Raw genomic sequence first — 14,173 nt, 5'->3', positions numbered from 1 at the left:
AGTCTCACAGACTGTCCTGCCTGGGCTGGCTCGGACCCGGGATCCCCAGTTCTGGGCGCCCCCCCCTCCCGCCCCCGAGTAGCTCGCCGCGGGGGGAAGGACGGCGGGTCAGGGGGTGAGGGTCGCCCTAGCGCGGAGACAAGGCGGGAGGTGCTGAGAAAGCCGGCGATTCCGCTCAGGCCCAGGAGAAGCCTCAAACCCGACTCGCCCCGAGACCCGCACCACCCACGGCGCAGGCGCGACGTCGGGCGCGTTACCCCAGCAACGGCGGCGAGTCCCCGGCGCCGGCGCGCCGCAGCCCGCGTCCGGTCGGAGCCGGCGCAGGGGTTGTGACGTCAGACGCCGGCGGCGACCGGGCGCGCGGCGCCGCGAGGGGCGCGGGTCCCGGCTTCCCACGCGCGAAAAGGCTCGGCGTCGCCTCGCGGCCCACTCCCGCGCACCGCGGCGCGGCGGCTCCCGGGGAAGTCCTCGTGCCCCGGAGGCGGCCGGGCGGCCGTCCCGCCCGTCGCCGCGTCTCCACTTCCGCGTGGTCGACTTCCGGTGGCCGCCATCTTGCTGCTGCGGCGGGCGGCGGAAGGCCGCGGGTTGGTGGGAGCTCAGGCCGCGGCGGGGGACCTTGCGGCCGCCGTCATGCCGTCGTCGCCGCTGCGGGTGGCGGTGGTGTGCTCGAGTAACCAGAACCGGAGCATGGAGGCCCACAACATCCTCAGGTAGCGGGGGTTCCGCTGGGGCCCTCTCCCCGGTTCTCCTCGCGGGTCCCTCGGCTGGGCCGGGGCGCCGGCCGGGCCCTCGCGGAGGGGGCCCGAGGGTCGCGCCGGCGCACGGGCGCCCAGGCCTCGGGACCGAGACCCCAGAGCGCGGCGCCCTCACCCGGGGTGGGCACCGCGGGAGCCCGGCTCGGGACCCGGAACCCGAGCGTCCCCGGAACCGGAGTCGGGGCCTCCCGCAGCTCTGTCGCCGGCTTGTCGTGCGTGTGAAAGCTGGTGGCCTCCGCGTGCCGGGCAGCCACCAGCCAGGTCGGGCTTTTCCAGGACGCCCTTCCACATTCCCTGAACAGCTCGCACCACGACGTCTCTAGATGCAACGCGTCTGAAAATAAGGCAGTGTCTGTAATCTCCGCATTTTCTACTGTTCGCGCCCGCAAGAATCACGTAAATAGGGGCTGGGCAGGTGGCCTAGTGTAGAGTGCTTGCCTCGCATACATGAAGCCCTGGGTTCGATTCCCCAGCACCACATATACAGAAAAAAGCCGGAAGTGGCGATGTGGCTCAAGAGGTAGAGTGCTAGCCTCGTGCACAAAGAAGCCAGGGACAGTGCTCAGGCCCCGAGTCCAGGCCCCAGGACTGGCAAAAAAAAAACAAAACACGAAAACACGTAAATAACCATCTCCCCGCCTAGTCCCCCAAGACCTCCAGTCAGTAATTTCTGCAACACATACGAATTTGTTTAAGTGGTAGTAGTTCAGATTTCGTTACTCTTTTTTGCTTTTTAAAAAATTATTGTTTTAGGGGCGGGGAATATGGCCTAGTGGCAAGAGTGACCTGCCCTGGGTTCGATTCCTCAGCACCACATATATGCAAAAAGGCCACTTCTTGTGGCTCAAGTGGCAGAGTGCTAGCCTCCCACAAAAAGAAGCCAGGGACAGTGCTCATGCCCTGACTTCAAGTCACAGGACAAGCACCAAAAATACATAAATAAGTAAATAGTGCCAGGATCTGCTGGCTCACATCTGTAATAATTTTATATACACAGGAGGTTGAGATCTGAGGATCATGGTTCAAAGCCAGCCTAGGCAGGAGAAGTCTGTGAGACTTATCTCCAATTAACCACCAGAAAACCGGAAGTGGTGGCTATGACTCAAGTGGTCGAGTGCTAGCCTTGAGCTAACACCTCTGGACAGTGCCCATGCCCAGAGTTCAAGTCCCATGGCCAACCAAAACAAAAAAGTAAATGAACACATTCGTGTGTTAAACATACCAGTAGAATCCTTATACATTTAAAACAAAAGAATGCAAGGTTTTTGCCTTTGGAAAATTACCCAAAGAAAACAAATTTTAAATCTTTTAAAAATTTTTTATTGGGGCTGGGGATATGGCCTAGTGGTAAGAGTGCTTGCCTCCTATAGATGAAGACCTGGGTTCGATTCCCCAGCACCACATATACAGAAAATGGCCAGAAGTGGCGCTGTGGCTCAAGTGGTAGAGTGCTAGCCCTGAGCAAAAAAGAAGTCAGGGACAGTGCTCAGGCCCTGAGTCCAAGCTCCAAGACTGGCCAAAAAAAATTTGTTTTTTATTGTTATTTTTTTTGCCAGTCACGGGGCTTGAACTCAGGGCCTGAGCACTGTCCCTGACTTCTTTTGCTCAAGGATAGCACTCTACCACGTGAACCACAGTGCCACTTCTGTTTTTTTCTGTTTATGTGGTACTGAGGAATGGAACCCAGGGCTTCATGCATGCTAGGCAAGCAGTCTACCACTAAAACCACATTCCCAGCCCTGAAGATAAGTTCTTGCTTACTGCTGACAACTGGCAAAGCACCTCTGGAAAGGTACAGTGGTGGTAGAGAAGATTCTGAGTAATCACCAAGTGGAAATAAATTCTTGTATGTGCTTGTACCTGTTTTGTCATCTCATGTCTCGCAAGAAGTAGATGCAGAGTAGAGTCAGATGGAATTAATATATAACATGGGTATGTTCGATGTTCATGTTGTACCTGAATTTCTTTCCCCTTGAGATTAAACCCAAGGTCTTGGCAGCATGCTACTAACACACTCATGCACCCACATGTGTGCGAGTGTCCAACCCCAGGACAAGGCTCCTTAATTTCTAATTTTTCTTTTTTGGGGGGGCCAGTCCTAGGGCTTGGACTCAGGGTCTGAGCACTATCCCTGTTCTTGGCTAGCACTCTACCACTTGAGCCACAATGCCTACTTGTGGCTTTTTCTGTTTATGTGGTGCTGAGGAATTGAACCCAGGGCCTTATGCATGCTAGGCAAGCACTCTACCACTAGGCCACATTCCCAGCCCCTCTAAATTTTTTTTCTTTAATGTTGAAGTACAGAGGGTGTTTACAGTTTCATATGTAAGGCAGTACATTTCTTTTCCAACTTGTTACCTCCTTCATTCCCCCACTCCTAAATTTCTTATGTTTGGCAGATCTGTTCCCTGTTAAAGTTCACATTAACGGTAATATGGATATGTGGTTCAAGTGGTAGAGCACTACTAGCCTAAGAAGCCTACAAACCTGAACCCCTGAGTTTAAACCCCAGAACTTCCCCCAACACCCCAAAAAGATGTGCTAGGTGTTAGTGGCACATGGTTATAATCTTGGCTATTTTAGAGGCTGATACCTGAAGATGGAGATAAAGGTTTGAAGCCAACCCAGGTATATAAATCTAACACTTTAATCTCCAATTAGCTAGTAAAGTGCTGGAAGTGGAGGCATGGTTGGTCAAGTGGTAGGAAGTCATCCATGGTTGAAAAGGCTGAAAAGAACAAAAAGCCAAGTTTCAGCACCAGAGGTGGTGTGGGAGGGAGGAAGGGACAGAATAATTCCTTCTGAAAAGTCTCACTAGAAAATACGTAGGGGCTGGGAATAGTGGCTACGTGGTAGTGCTTGCCTAGCATGCATGGGTCCAATTCCTGGGTCCAATTTTCCTGAGAAAAGTCTGGAAGCCCGGGGACAGTGCCCAGGCCCTGAGTTCAAGCCCTAGGACTGGCAAAAAATAATAGATTTCTGAAATCCATATCAACTTTCCAATGATAACTGGTCAGTATGATCTTGGAATGAGCATAAAGCTGCGTAAGTCCCATCCTGGCTAGGAGAAATCAAGCTTAGGAGTCGGTCCTGTGCGTACCTTTGTTAAATGCTTTCTGTTACCCACTTATCAGTTTTCTCATAAATTTGTCAGGCTGGAGGGACTGGGGTGTTGGTAGTAGAACCCAAGGCCTTGTGCTACCAAGTACTCTGGTCTTTTCCTTTTTTTTTTTTTTTAAAGCCATGAGCATGGTATACCTCTCCATCAATTCAGATCTTATTTCTTTCTCTCTCTCTCTCCTTTTTTCTGCTGGTGTTGGGGCTTGAAATCAGGGCCTTGGCACTGTCCCTAAGCTTTTGTGCTCAAGGTTAATTAGTGCTTTACCACTTGAGCTACAGCTCTGCTTCCAGCTTCGGTGGATAATTGGAGATGATTTTCAAGGACTTTCCTCCTGGGCTGGCTTCAAATTACTATCCTCAGAGCTCTAAAGCTAGGATTACAGGTGTGAGCCACAGGCACCTGGCAGGTTTTTTCTTTTTTGTGGGTCGTGGGGCTTGAACTCTAGCCCTGGGCGCTGTGCTCGACCTCTTTAGCTCAAAGCTCTATCACCTAAGCCACAGCGCCGCTTCTGGTTTTCTGGTTGTTAATTGGAGTCTCACAGAAAGGACTACACGTGTGAGCAACTGATGCCCAGCTCTGGCAGTTTTTAATATTTGTAAAGAAACTTGGCCACCAGCACTGGAAATCCAAGATTTATTTCCAGTTAATCATCAAAAAGCAGAAGTGTGGGGGCTGGGAATATGGCCCAGTGGCAAGAGTACTTGCCTCGTAGCCTGAAGCCCTGGGTTCGATTCCCCAGCACCACATACACAGAAAATGGCCAGAAGTGGCGCTGTGGCTCAAGTGGCAGAGTGCTAGCCTTGAGCAAGAAGAAGCCAGGGACAGTGCTCAGGCCCTGAGTCCAAGGCCCAGGACTGGCCAAAAAAAAAAGTGTAGATGTGGCTAAACTGGTGGGAGAGCCACCTTGAGCAAAAAAGTCAAGGAAGAGTACAAGGCCCTGAGTTTAAGTTCCACTACTGATAGGAAAAAAAAATGACTTTTGCCCTTTGCAGCAGATGTCAACATGGTGGGTACATGTAGTGTGAGGGTTATTTATTTTCTGTGCTATGGACATTCAGGTTGTTGGCTTTGTGTGTGTGTGAGAGTGAGAGAGTTGGGCTTGGACACTTTGGTTGTTGGCTGTGTGTGTGTGTGTGTGTGTGTGAGTGTGTGAGTTGGTCTTCGGTCTTGAACTCAGGGCCTGAATACTGTCCTTGGGCTTTTGTATTCAAGACTGGTGCTCTGTCACTTGAGCCATAGTTTTAATTTCCAGCTTGTTGATTGGGGATAAGAGTTTCACAGACTTTCCTACCTAGCCTGGCTTTGAACTGTGATTCTCAGATCTTGGCCTCCTGAGTAGCTAGAATTATATGTATGAGCCACCCCAGCTCCGTTGTTGGCTTTTGTGGTCTACTCTGAATGGCTATGGAGAGTGAACCACATGTTTACCAGCAATGAATAAGTCTTACTCATCCTACCCCTGACATAAAGCTATTTCTTTACCACCTACCAGATAGTTTTTGTTGCTGATGTATGTGAGGTGGGGATACAGTGAACATAGCAGGGAGAGGGAGTAGCCCATAGCAGGCCTTTGAGCTATATTCTTCCGCAGACTCACTTAGTGGCTCAGGCTGGCCTAGAACTCATTCTCTTTCCTTACCATAGGAAGTGCTAAGATGACACTTTTGCACCCCACCCTTGGTTCCCATTTTTTGTTTTGTGTGTGTTGTGTGTGTGCGCGTGCGTGCGTGCGTGCCAGTCCTGATGCTTGAACTAAGGGCCTGGGCACACTCCCTTTTTTGCTCAAGGCTAGGGCTCTACCACTTGAACCACAGCTCTGCTTCTGGCCTTTTGGTGGTTAATTGGACATGAGAGTCTCTTTAGCTCAAGGCTAGTACTCTATCTACCTCTTGAGCCACAGCACCACTTCCGGCTCTTTCTATATATGTGGTGCTGAGGAATTGAACCCAGAGCTTCATGTATACTAGGCAAGCACTTTGCTACTAGGCCATATTCCCAGCCCCAGTAATGAACTTAGAGCTTTGTATCAGGCAAGAATTCTGCTACTTGAACTATACTCCAAATCCTTTTTGCTTTGTAACTTTTCAAATAGAATCTTTTTGCTCACGCTGACTTGGACTGTGACTTACATTTATGCTTCCTATGTACTGGGATGCCAGTTGCCTCACATTGCACTGTTTTCTGTTCTTTCAGATGGGGTTTCACAAAGTTTTGCCTGAACTCAGGGCCTGGCCACTGTCCCTTGACTTTCTTTTGCTAAAGGCTAGCATTCTACCACTTGAGCCACAGCGCCACTTCTGTCTTTTTCTGTTTAGATGGTACTGAGGAATTGAACCCAGGGCTTCATGCACGCTAGGCAAGCATTGTACCACTATGCTACATTCCCAGCTCCCTGCCTGTTGTGTTTTTTAAATGTGGTAGGTGAGGGAACACTATTTGCATGTTGTATTTTTCTCTTTTTAGTGAAATTGAGCTGCTTTATGTGCATAAATCATTTTTGAGCTTTATGTTCATGCCTTTGTCCTTTCTGTGAGATTATTAGTCACATTACTATTTAAAATTTTTTTTGTCGGTCATGAGTCTTGAACTCATGGCCTAGGTGCTGTTCCCTGAGCTCTTCAGCTCAAGGCCTGCACTCTACCACTTGAGCCACAGTGCTACTTTGGTTTTCTGGTGGTTAATTGGACATAAGAGTCTCACAGACTTTCCTACCCAAGCTGGCTTTGAGCCTCGATCCTCAGATCTCAGTTCCTGAGTAGCTAGGATTGCAGGTGTGAGCCACCAGCACCTGGCTCACATTACTATTATAGTGGTGCTTCCTGACATTTGGGCTGAATGAGACATGGAGGAGACTTTGCATATCAGAATGATAAGCAACTTATTTTCAGTAGCTCCCCCCTCAAGTTGTGACAGCCAAAAAATGTTTCCAGATATTGCTAAATAACCTGTATTTAAATAAGAAATAAAGACTAAAGATTTGGTGTGGTACTACATACCTGTTCCCAACACTCAGAAGGCAGGGAGGATTGCCATGTTTGGAATTCCAGACCAGACACCTTCCTCAGTCAGAATAAACAGCAACAAAATACAAAACACAGAAAACCTTTAGCAGTAGTCTTCCCACACACATACTTTTTTTAAAAAATTAGCATCAATTAGTTAAACGGAATTGATTTAATGCTATGCTGAACTTAGGGTCTCACACTGTTGCTTACCACTGGTGCTCTGTTTGAGCCATACTCCTAGTCCTTAATAGTACAGTACTTAAATCCTGTTTGGGTGCCAGCCTGTGATAAAGTTGGATAGAATTCAAGGTGCACTGAGGTGTTGTGCTCACATTTGTAAACTTGCTACTCAGGATGCTGAGATCTGACCATCAGGCCCTGAGTTCAAGACCTAGGATATGCATATACTCCCCAAAAAAGGGGGGGGTATAGTTTCATCAGAAGCTGAAATTTTTATATTTTATGAATATAAAATGGATGAGAGTTGTATTAGACATTTTTTTTCCCCTTCTTTTGGTAACACTGGTGTTTGAACTCAGGGCCTTGTAAATGATAGGCAGGCACTCTGCCACCTCTAGCCTTAGTCACGTTTTAGATTTGTACTTTTTTTAATGCACCGAGTTTAAAAGAACCCAAGTCTTACACCAAACTAAAGTCTTTAGTGTGCACTGTGTTGTGACAAATTGTGGTCAGTGATGATTGGACAGTTGTTAGTATAACTCTAGTATCTGTGTCTTGAGATCATGGCCATGGGCTTCTCAGCACATGTGGGCTCAGTAGGATCATATGGGCTGCTCCTCGGCACTTTCCCGGTTCCTTGGAAACACATTTGATCAGAGTCCTCAGGACCAAAATGTCTCTGGGCAGTTATTGTGGCTGTTGTCAGTTGGCAAGTCTGGGTCATCCACATGGTGTCACAGGGCATTAGAAAGTGCAAGGACCATTTCCTAGTGAGGACTGCCAGCCTTGGAAAAGGGGCTGCTTCAGTTTCTTTCTTTTTTTTTTTTGCCAGTCCTGGCCCTTGGACTCAGGGCCTGAGCACTGTCCCTGGCTTCTTCTTGCTCAAGGCTAGCACTCTGCCACTTGAGCCACAGCACCACCTCTGGCCTTTTCTGTATATGTGGTGCTCAGGCACGGAACCCAGGGCTTCATGTATACAAGGCAAGCACTCTACCACTAGGCCATATTCCCAGCCCTGCTTCAGTTTCTTAGTAATCCTGCAAAACTGAATCAAACAGAAGGCCATGACAGGGATCAGATGATGAAAGTGTTCCATGGTCATGTCAGCCTTTTCTGTTTAGAGTAACAGCTACAAACATTTATAGTGGTTCCATATAGTGGCCTTGCAATGGTAGATTCTGTAAGAGTGCCAGCTGAGCAAGCAAAGCTAAGCAAGTACAAGGCCTTGAGTTCAAACCCTAGTCCACCACCACCACCCCACAAAAAATAAAAGGAAATTTAAAAACATGTTCTGTAAAATCAACATGGGTAGAGAGGATGTGAGAGGACAGCAGAAAAGAAAATGATAGGGCTGGGGATATGGCCTAGTGGCAAGAGTGCTTGCCTTGTATACCTGAAGCCCTGGGTTCGATTCCCCAGCACCACATATACAGAAAATGGCCAGAAGTGGCGCTGTGGCTCAAGCTAGCCTTGAGCAAAAAGAAGCCAGGGACAGTGCTCAGGCCCTGAGTCCAAGGCCCAGGACTGGCAAAAAAAAAAAAAAAGAGAGAAAATGATAATGATGTAATAACAAGATACATTGTAATACATGGGGTCTGTGAATGAGGATAACATTTACTGAAAGTTGCTGGAGAATGGCGGCATGAGGAAAGCACAAGAGATGAGATTAACCTAAATTATAATACATGTACATGTGCATTACAGGTGGAAACATTATTTGTGGTTTTTTTTAATTTATTTTTATTTTTGCCAGTCCTGGGCCTTCAACTCAGGGCCTGAGCACTGTCCCTGGCTTGCTTCTTCTCGTCTTGCACTCTGCCACTTGAACCACAGCGCCACTTCTGGCCGTTTTCTATATATGTGGTGCTAGGGAATCAAACCAGGGCTTTGTGTATATGAGGCAAGCACTCTTGCCACTAGGCTATATTCCCAGCCCAATATATTTATATTATTCACATACTTTTGCAGAATATCAAATATTCTATGCATAGCTATGTATATATATATGTACATATGTATATACATAGCTACAGCTACTCAAATTTTAAAATGAACTACTTGTGTACATAAAATTCTAGGATTGCCATTTTCATACTTAGTACAAGGACTGATTACTATAAAATTATTGACTCTATAATCTGTGATTCTGTTTTGTTTTTTTTTGCCAGTCCTGGGCCTTGAGCTCAGGGCCGTCCCTGTCTTCTTTTTGCTCAAGGCTAGCACTCTGCCACTTGAGCCACAGCGCCACCTCTGGCCATTTTCTATATATGTTGTGCTGGGGAATTGAAGCCAGGGCTTCATGTATATGAGTCAAGCACTCTTGCCACGAGGCCATATTCCCAGCCCTAATCTGTGATTCTGAACAAGAGTTTTCCAGAAGTTTTTCAAGTAAAATCTAAGTAGATTATTCAGATTTTAAATGTGCCAATTCAAAATAATAGTTCTATGGCGATCTTGCCCTAAAAATTAACTTCAGTCTTTGTATCATGACATCATGACACAGGTTATATATAAAAATTTTAAAGTAAGGATTTTATTGTCATCTGGTCATGTTATGCCATTGGATTTTATTGCAAATTTGGGTTAAACTGTGGAAACATTTTTATAAAATAAATATATGCTTGAAGAATTGAATGGCAGGACAGGCTATGATAGAGGGCCGGTACCAGCAAGAGGGAGGATGCCAGTGGAGAAGACAAATGAGGATAAATGTTTGAAGTGACCTTAGAGCTTGGGCACTTTCCTTTGACATTTTTCACTCAAGGCTGGTGTTCATTACTTGAGCCAGAGCTTCACTTCTGGCTCTTTTTTGGGGGGGAGGGGGTTAATTGGAGATAAATGTCTAATGAACTTTGCTGCCTTGACCGCCTTCGAACTGTGATGCGTAGATCTCAGCCTCCTGAGTAGTATTACAGGATTTGAGCCACCAATGCCCAGCCTGGGCAAAGTACTTTATGTGCATGCATGAAAATAGAACAGTTATACTTGCTGAAATTGTTTGCATCAAGGCCAAGAGATGGCTCAAATGGTAGAGCACTTGCCTAGGAAGACCAAATTCAAACCTTATTACTGCCCAAAAAGTAGTTTTATCAGTCTATTCCCATTTCTCCTCCTGTGAATACACCTTGAATGATGTTTCTCTTTTGTGTCTTCCAGCAAGCGAGGATTCAGCGTACGTTCCTTTGGTACAGGAACTCATGTGAAGCTTCCAGGACCAGCACCAGACAAGCCCAATGTCTATGATTTCAAAACCACATATGACCAGATGTACAATGATCTTCTCAGGAAAGACAAAGAACTGTATCCATGGCTTCCCCCTAAAGAACCCCAGGGTAGTCTTCTGGCAGGTGTGGTTTGTGAGGGTGGTTGCTCTGACTCCACCTTGCAGGGAGGCTTTTTGGGTGAAGAGGATGCAGGAGGTGTGGAGTGGTGACAACATCTCTTTGGGCTGGATCCACTTGCTCATGGCAGTGGCCATCTGAGAGTATGCTTGTAGATAGAAATGGGAAAGCTACCTTGACATGGTTAGGTGGAAGGCCCTCCCATACTAAGAGAGCTTAACGGGGATTAGCAGTCACAGGGGACAGTGCTCTTCATACTCCAGGACCTCCCTGCTCCTTCCTCTGGGGGAAGTCAAATGTTTGCATTCACTGACACACATCTCTGACTTGAGCCAGATGAAGTAAATCCTACTTGCTAAAAGGAAACATGTTAGAAACAGTCTTGAGAGAATTTCATTTCAGGAGAAGACATCACAGTCTCCATCTGCTACTTCACATTCATGTGAAAGGAAAAGGTACTTTTAAAACAGGTTTGATAAATGTGGTGCCAGTCTGTGTTAAGCTAATCAACACCCTGGGTTCTTATTTCATAATCACCCCTTATAAAGTTCCCAGGAATGCAATGCCAAATGAGCATATGTTCCATGTAAATTTGAGGCCTTAGCCTCAATCCCCAACTCTACAAAAACAAAAAATCACACAGCAAAACAAAACTTACAGACCTCCTTTAAAAAAAACAAAACACAAAAACAATGGGTGCAGCCTTGAATGTGGCTTAGCAGTAGAGTGCTTGCCTAGCATGCATGAAGCCCCGGGTTCTCTTCCTCAGTACCACATAAACAGAAAAGGCCGAAGTGGCACTGTGGCTCAAGTGGTAGAGTGCTAGTCTTGAGCACAAAGACACTAAGGGATAGTGTTCAAGCCCCAGGATTGGCAAAAGAGACGAGTGCTTTGTAGTTGTTAGAATGGAGCCTAAGCATATTCTAAGCAAATGAGTGTAACCCGCTCACCCCCATCATCATACTCAGAAGAGTTCACATGGTCACTTTTGCAATTTTTAGTAATCTAAGTTGTTTTTTTCCCTTTGTCGTGAGGTTTGAACTCAGGGCTTGCGTGCTGTCCCTAAGCGTTCGTGCTCAAGGCTAGCACTCTGCCGTTTGTGCTACAGTTCCACTTGTGGCTTTTTGGTGGTTAATTGAAGATTAAAGTTTCAGGGACTTTGGTACTTGAACTGACTTCCAACTGTGATCCCTCCTGAGTAGCTTAGATTACAGGCATGAGCCACCAGTGTCCAGCTAAGACAGATTTAGTACTCCACACTTGTAGTGCTAGCTACTAGGGCGACTGAGGGAGGATTGCATGAATCCTCGGGTTCAAGGTCAAGTCTGATTAATATTTAAAAGAAATAACTGGTCTGGGAATGTGGCAATGTGGCTTAGTAGTAGAGTGCTTTCCTAGCATGCACAAAGCCCTGGGTTCAATTCTTCGGCACCACATAAACAGAAAAAGCTGGAAGTGACACTGTGGCTCAAGTGTTAGAGTGCTAGAGTACCTTGAGCAAAAAGAAGCCAGGGACAGTGCTCAGGCCCTGAGTCCAAGCCCCAGGACTGGCCAAAAAAAAAGAAAAGTGCAAGACTTGAATTTAAGCCTCAGAACCAGCACTAAAAGAAAGATAGGCAGTAATATGCTGGAAATGTTTATTCACATAGATAGGTAGCTGAGAGGGCCACAAGTGTTTCTAGCAAATATAAATCCTGGTGGTTACTTCATTGTCTGTCCTGTCCTCAACTGCAGCTAGAAGGCTATCATTGGGGACATAGGACAGAAATTTGGGTCACTGCTGTAGTAGTACAGCCTGGACTGTAGGGTGTACTGGGAGTATAGGGCACTGTAGAGTGCCTGGTGTCTGGGACCCAGTCTTGGGCCCTCCCAGGGGTCTAAGAGCTGTCTGCCAGTCCCTGCTTCGAAGGCCTGGAACCTGCAGTTGGCACAGAGTTTCTGACAAGTTGTCAGCTGAGCTGTGCCCTTGCTTGTCAGGCACAGTGGGGTATACTTTGCTCACATTCTTGACTAAGGAAGGTGACTAAATAGTGTCTCAGAATGGTTCTTTATTTAAATCAACATCTGATCGAAGCATCCTGCCCCTTCCTTAGCTTCACAGGAAAGCAGAACCACCAAATCTTTCTGACACCTCCAATTTGAGGCTGAGTACTTCTCTTAGCCCCAAGTTGAGTGTTTTATTATGTTATATTAAAGCCTGTGTGCTGTTAAGCTTTCCTCTGCTTTAGCACCATCCAATTTTTATTTATTTCTGGCCAGTCCTGGAGCATGAACTCTGGGCCTGAGCACTGTCCCTGAGCTTCTTTTGCTCGAGGCTAGCACTCCACCACTTGAACCACAGCGCCAGTTATGGCTTTTTCTGTTTATGTGGTACTGAGGAATTGAACCCAAGGCTTCATGCATGCTAGGCAAGCACTCTACCACTAAGCCACATTCCCAGCCCAGCACCATCCAATTTTTAAGTTGTGGTTACTCCATGAGAAATAAAAACAATGTAAATGTTCACACTCCCTTATTTAATCAAATTAAACTATATTAGATTGTCACAGAGGTGGCACTTTCCACTTTGTGGGTGTGGGTTTGGGTATGGGTGTACATGTGCCGGTCCTGGGGCTTGATCTAAGGGTCGGTGCTATACCTGAGCTTTTTTTTTCTTTTTTTTTTTTTTTTGCTCAAGGCTAATACTCTAACATTTGACCTGAGCTCCATTTCCTGCTTGTCTCATGGACTCTGCTTGCTTCCAACCTTGAACCTCAGATCTCTGCCTTTTAAGTAGGATTACAGGCATGAGCTACTGACATCCAGCTCCCCTTACCACCTTTTATAAGAACTGACACTCCAGCTTCAGCATAGGTAGCTCTGAAACAGGTTAGAAACCTATTCTTGTCTCTACCCAGTGCCACTGGATATATATAACATTTTCAGTCTATAGACTTGGTCTATAGACCAAGACAAGCAGATGGATGCAGATAGAAAGAAGCCTGTGTCTATCTTAAGGAAAAGTGCAAGGCTGAGTTCAATCCCAGTTCCTGCACCAAACACAAAAACTGAGGATTGAGACTTTTTGTGTATGTGCCAGTTTTGGGGTTTAAACTCGGGGCCAGGGCTGTGTCTCCTAGCTTTTCACTCTAGGCTAGTGACTGCTCTACCACTTGAGTGTTAGATGTTTGATGTTTGTGGAGGTGAAAGTCTCATGTAGAAACTCCTGCCCAGACTGGCTTTGAATTGTGACCCGCAGGTCTCAGCCTCCTGCATAGCTAGGATTTTAGCCATGAGCCACCAGCACTCAGCTCTTTTCCTTAGGTTTTTCACTCAAGGTTTACCCTATACCCTTTGAGCCATACTTCCAAAGTCTTAACAGAATAATATACAGAAGTAGAAAGATAGAGGGTATTTTAAGATAGAACCCAGAAGTATAAAATAGCATTCTGTGAAGTGCTCACATTTCTGAGGGGGAAAATGATGTGATTGGGGGTGTGTGTGTGTGTACGTGTACACACACACACACACATACACACACACACACACACAAATGCTGTAGGCTTGATAAACCTGACCTACAACTTAGCCATATGGTGTTGGCGATTTCCTATTGGGGGTGTGGAACTGACTGGAAGAGACAGCTAGCACAGCATCTTCAGATATTAAGCCACATTTAGCAAGTCCAACTCAAAGTACTGCCTTTCACTTTTCTACCATTGGAAATGGACCCATTGTAAGTCAGGAACTGCTTCTTAAATCCGTAGCTATAAATAGGTGGGTTTTTATTAT

At 46.6% G+C, this 14,173-nt stretch overlaps 1 protein-coding gene across 1 annotated transcript in view; it reads left to right on the top strand.

Moving 5' to 3' along the window:
• The first annotated feature begins 405 nt into the window (after positions 1-405).
• Positions 406-14,173, top strand: part of Ssu72 (SSU72 homolog, RNA polymerase II CTD phosphatase) — a 27,711-nt gene continuing 13,943 nt past the window's right edge. Inside the window, exons 1-2 of the mRNA XM_048350075.1 lie at positions 406-710; positions 10,218-10,361. Of these exons, the coding sequence (XP_048206032.1) occupies positions 631-710; positions 10,218-10,361 (224 nt within the window). The 5' untranslated portion in view covers positions 406-630. The remainder of the gene's footprint in view (positions 711-10,217; positions 10,362-14,173) is intronic.

This window comes from Perognathus longimembris, chromosome 7 (assembly GCF_023159225.1).
Source record: "Perognathus longimembris pacificus isolate PPM17 chromosome 7, ASM2315922v1, whole genome shotgun sequence".
In the NCBI taxonomy this organism is placed as follows: domain Eukaryota; kingdom Metazoa; phylum Chordata; class Mammalia; order Rodentia; family Heteromyidae; genus Perognathus; species Perognathus longimembris.
This window is presented reverse-complemented; position numbering and strand designations above follow the sequence as displayed.